This window comes from Prenolepis imparis, unplaced genomic scaffold, assembly GCF_030444845.1.
Source record: "Prenolepis imparis isolate NDT839.2.m4 unplaced genomic scaffold, iyPreImpa1.0 SCAF_136, whole genome shotgun sequence".
Lineage (NCBI taxonomy): Eukaryota > Metazoa > Arthropoda > Insecta > Hymenoptera > Formicidae > Prenolepis > Prenolepis imparis.
In genome coordinates this window covers 55389-61198 of record NW_028141294.1, presented here as the reverse complement: position 1 = coordinate 61198, position 5810 = coordinate 55389, and the positions used below count along the sequence as shown (strand labels likewise).

At 34.6% G+C, this 5810-nt stretch overlaps 1 protein-coding gene across 1 annotated transcript; it reads right to left on the bottom strand.

Annotated features, from left to right (window-relative positions):
• Positions 1-285: 285 nt before the first annotated feature.
• LOC145947752 (uncharacterized) lies at positions 286-1266 on the bottom strand. The gene has a single exon (XM_083057532.1). It carries the CDS (start codon positions 1264-1266, stop codon positions 286-288), a length of 981 nt encoding a protein of 326 aa, XP_082913658.1.
• Positions 1267-5810: the final 4544 nt, after the last annotated feature.

Below are 5810 nucleotides of genomic sequence, written 5' to 3'. Positions count from 1 at the left end.
ACTCCTCGCGGACCCGGTACTAAAATCGCGGACGCTTCCCCCTCCCCGCGACCCCCTCGCGGACCCGGTACCAAAATCGCGGACGCTTCTCCCTCCCCGCGACCCCCTCGCGTTACATCGCGGTACATCGCGGACGCCTCCCGCGTGACGTCATTCCCCCGCGCCCTGGGTTCCCCTTGCCCCTCACCCCCCCTCATTGCCCCGTAGTTAGAACCCGCCTAGTATACCTACTTATTGTTTATTTTTATTTTATTTTAAATATCTACAAATTAAATTTTTTATTAATTATTCAATATGCAATAACGGTAAAACAACGAATGCATCATTGTTTGAGTATTGCATAATAAACATTTTCTTGCTGATATCCGATATGGGCCATGAACATAATTCAGACAAATTGCTAACTTTATAAATTTCAAGTAATGATGACACACATGGAACATGAAATAAATCTTGTTTAATCATATATTTTCTACCGATGACAACTAAGCATTTTCTTGTGTTACAATATGCAATATTTTCAACTTTTACAATACTTTCATCTTTCATAAGACAACGATTATTAGCATTATCGTTCACTTTTATAACATAATTTGAAATATTAATAACTTCATACTGAGGATTTGTGCAGTTTTGAATAATGGGACCATTAGAATGTTCCTTAAGTAACTGTATTTTAGGATTTTCTTTGTATGTCAAAATTTCATTGTTACATATAGCATCTTTCTCTACGTATCTTCTATGTAATTGTTGTAACGGTTTATCAGCTTTGCGAATTGCTTTCTTTACTTCTTGTAAAAAGTTCTCATATTTAAAAGCACTAAATAAATCTAAAGTGCCATGTATTCGAACATCGTCGCATAAATGAATCAGACCGTGAACATTATGAGAGACATTGTATTCTCCATACAAAATTTTAAAACTTTTGACATAATGATTCAATAATTCTTCAGCATAATTCAAATAATCCTTACATAAATTTTTGCTGCATAAAATTCTAATAGCTACGTGAAGAGTTAGAAAATGATCATATAAATCATTTTGAAGTATTCCTTCAAAAACAACAGGGCCTGTATATAATAAAATTTGTCGATATTCAGTTGCCTTCCATTGTTTTAAATAATCCAAAGATCTCGGTTTTCTACCAAATTCAACTGGTACGGTCTGTTTAATAGTTTCTAAATTGTTTGATATTGTTTGACATTTACGATGTTGCAAACGAATTTTTAAATCACCTGTTGTCCACATATACAAACATTTTCTCATAATTCCGAGACAAAGTAGATGCATATAATCAAGAGGAATATTTTCTATAAAATGTAACTGCGGTATTTGTTTTAAATTGGTGTAGTCTAAGTGGAAATTTTCATCGGTTTCATTTAAAAAATCATTATTTGTTCTTTTTGCAGCATGAATATCTGCAAAACAAATATGTCCGTTTCGATATTCACCTTCAATTATGCACTTTGTGCAACTGAAGTAACCATTGTGACCTTTTACATTTAATATAAAAGATTTTGCAGGAGCATCGCATAAAATTTGTTTAATTTTGATATTATATAATTTCTCATACAGAAAAATTCCATTATTTATCAACTCTATCATTTCTTCGACAAAATCTTGTAAATACTCATTGCAATTTGCTGGTTTCTTAGATCCATAATATGCATCAATTATAAAAATTTCTTTATATGGCAAAACACATCCTAAGATTGACCATAATGATGATGTTGAAGATCTTGATATAGGTAAACCATCAATATTGATTCCTAGATTTATTGTATGTATATTATGAAATCTGTGATTATATTTTCTACAATATTTCTCTAATGCAACACGAACTCCAAAATGAGAATATAAACCAGGTAAAACAGTTTTGATTGTAGTATTTTTTGGCGTTTGCAATAAAGTTCTAGGATCTACTGGTAAATCAGAAAAGCATTCATGCATACGAAGAATTTTCAAAAGTTGACTTAGTGTAACGTGATTAACGTTATTTGTTACAGCCCAGTCACGTAATAAGAATTTAAAGTTTCTTTCCTCTTTAACATTCTCAGTATTTGGATTGTCAAAATAAACTGCATTATTTTCTGTATTATTTGTTATTTCATTTAATTCATGTATTATATTGATATTGTCATTTTCGGTTTCACTGCATATAAATTCTATATGATTATCAGATTCATTTACATATTCATTTACATGATCATTTTCATAAAATTTGGCACTTATACTTGGCAATGTATGATTTTCTGATAATTTTTCCTGATCTTTTCTGATCTTTTCCTGATCATTATAGTCTAACAAATTTGTTTCATTTTGCACAAGTCTTCTCAAATGCCTAACTGACATTTCACGTAGCCGTTTGCGTTTTTTATTATATTTTTCCATAATTTCCCTAAGAAAAAATATTTTTTAAAAAATCTTATTTGAACTTTAACTTTTTAATTCATAAAAAGAAAATTTATATCAGACAATAAAAGATAAAAATTTTGAATATATATCAATTATCTTACTACATAATTTAATCATCTCATTTAATTCTTATTAATTATAATCTCTCTTACTTTTATATATCATTTATCACAATTTATCAATTTATATATTATATAATTATCTCAAATATTATTAATTAAAATTATAAAAATTGTTGGGAACGTTAATTATTCATAAAAGTAATGCGTTATCATTATCGTTACTTGTTACATATTGCAGCAACATTGCCACAATGTTCTGTGTTTGCTGGGTCCCTAACAGCACACATATCCTAAAGACGTTCAGAGGACATCTAGAGGATGTTAGGATGTCTTCAGGTCCTCTGAACGTCTTTTGGATGTGTGGTGCTGTATAATTTACTCGTTAATATGAAATAATTGATGTAAGTCTTACCTTACAACTTCTTTTCCTGCTAAGTCTGTTTACAACTGTAATTATTCCGATACGTATAGTATATCCGAAATTAATCCAATACGTATGTAATTTTGGACGGAAATCCAATACGTGTAGTAATGTTGGATGGAAATATCTACGAATGGTTAACGGAAACATTCATTACTAGCATGTATAACATCATCTTAAGTGATATAATATAATATAAAGACAATCTGTGTATGCCGGAACAATATAAATTTATTCCTACCAACATGCATGTCCAAAAGACGTGCGCAGGACATCCAGAGGATGTATAAACCTCCTCTGGATGTCCTGTGCACGTCTTTGGACATGCATGTTGTTATATTGTTATACTAATTCACTCATTAATATTTGAGATAATTGTAAATCTTACCTTACAACGTTTTATCCTGCCACATCTGTTATCCTGACACAACTGTAGATAATTGTCTGATAATACTACTGTCTAATAATCTTAGACAGAAATGTCTACAAATGGCCAACAACCATTCATATATATGATATATACGACAAGTTTCGTATTACACTTATAATATATACACTATTTACAAGTTTTTGGCACAATAAGTCTAATATATCAATTGCTGCATATCAGCCGAGACAAAGAAAATAAAAAAACATATAAAGAAAAAATGCAGCTAAGATGGCTTCTATGCCCTTCTGCGGCGCACTATATCACACGTGTATGCCATGACGGTATATGCACGCGTTAACGATCTCTCGCAGAATTCACTGTAGAGTACCACGGATATAATTCATCCGTACAAGTACGACAGTCAATCAAGATCCTAAACACTAGCTGCTCATCAAAACCGATCTCTCACTCAATAACACTACTTGGCCGGCAAGACAAGACTTCTGGTCAACATGCAGTGATGCCATTTTTTCGACGCGAGCAACGTGTAACCGTAACGAACCGAGTATAGCCGAAGCTAGCCGATTTTTCGCCAACGATAACTTGGCGGGAACTTATAATAAATATATTAAAAAATAAAATACATTAGATAGTAGATAAAATAAAGTTAACAAATACTTTAAAAAATAAATAAGTAAAATATATATTTATGTATATGTATATATGACAATTAGAAATATCCTCAGGTAATCCTCAGGTAAATTAGTCTGAATCACTATATATATTTGAGATCATTCCGATCAAATAAGGATATTCTACGGAGATTTTATGCTATATGGGATTTGACGTCCAAGACTGGACATTCTGTGGATATCTAAATATTGTCCATTGATGGATGTCTCATATTGGATATACCATGGATGTTCATTTCATATCCATGGACATACGGATGTAAAATGGATATAAAATGAACATCCACAGGACGTTTTGTGCTATGTGGGAAGCAAGATACGATAAGAGAGTACTTTTCAATGGGACGCTACTCGAACGTTGATTGCTTCTATCTCTGTCAGACGTACGCGAGAATACCAAAACATCTTATACGCGACAACGCGAACTTACTGATCTTGTTTAAACAGGACGGTACCAACTTGAAACACGTGTACAACGATCATGTGAATACCGACATGTCGTACGAAGATTTCAGTAAATTATGTCGTATTTGTTGGCAACAAAAGTATGGATTCTTAGTGATAGACAAGGACAGGTTGCTTACAAACGGGCGATACAGAAAAGGATTTAACGAGTTTGCGATACCGCAAAACGATTAGTCACTGCCGATATTTTGTCGAGAAGAGTGAAACGCGAGCACTCTGCAGACATGGCTGATAACGATAACATTCGCGAGCGTGAAAAGATTGCGAAGGAAATTGTGAAAACGAGCGAATCGATCCGTAAGAAACATCGTGCTTTAAAGACTGGTAAGATCGATGACGATATCGCAGTCAAGACTCACTTTAAACATATTATCGAACCACTACAAAAGATTGTCGACAACGCGAGCTTGATCGCAGTGAAAAACGAACCTGAGAGTAAAGCTGACGTGAAAATTAAAACGTTACCCGCTGTTAAGCGGTACGAGGAGGAGGAAGAAGATGAGACACCGAAAAAGAGAAAACGACCAAACACAAATCGCTCATCGACGCCACGTACATCGGACGGATTTTTACTGGATGAACCACCGATAAGCTCTACACCGTCCACCTCTACACAGTCCGCGACAACGAGAATCATACCATTTACAATACCCGAATCACTCGCAAACGAAAATGTTTTCGAAACCACAAGCAATTCACTTGAAACATCCGTTCGAAACACGTTACAAACGTTGGAAGGTCAAGAAATGTTGCGAGAGCACTTCGGACCACTGGGACAAAAATACATGGGCGCTCTCTTCGGTGGCGACAAAAAAAATGAGATCGATCACGTATATGGTGTCTATTTCGACAAGGATGGAATGTTGCTCGGTAACAAATGATTCGACATGGATAAATATGATTCTATAATTATAGACAAAGTAAAGTACATTGGTACACCTGGATTATACGAGCTAGTCTTCAAGAGGATTCCCGACGTTATTTACACGGAAGACGATATGCAAAAATACAAGAGCATATTATTGGCGACGAACGTGCATAAACGCAAATATGATGCGCAAGGTCAATTACGGAGTAACAGGGGATACAAATACAAACAAATAATCGCACCGTTGATGTCAATTGAAAAGAAAAAATCTGGAAAGGGTGTATTCATGCCTCAAGCGATGACGCTAACCGACATAAAATCGATTACGTGCACTGGGACGACCCCAATGAGCTAGTGGATCGGGTACGATTGCTCGATGTTTCGCGCCGAGCTGGCCACAACGCTCACGACAACGAGATCCTGTCGATCATTGAGGAACTTCGCGAAGTTGGCATTATTATAAATTAAACGGTGTCTCGGCAAAACTAATCAGTCGATCGGCGTCATTCGCATCGAA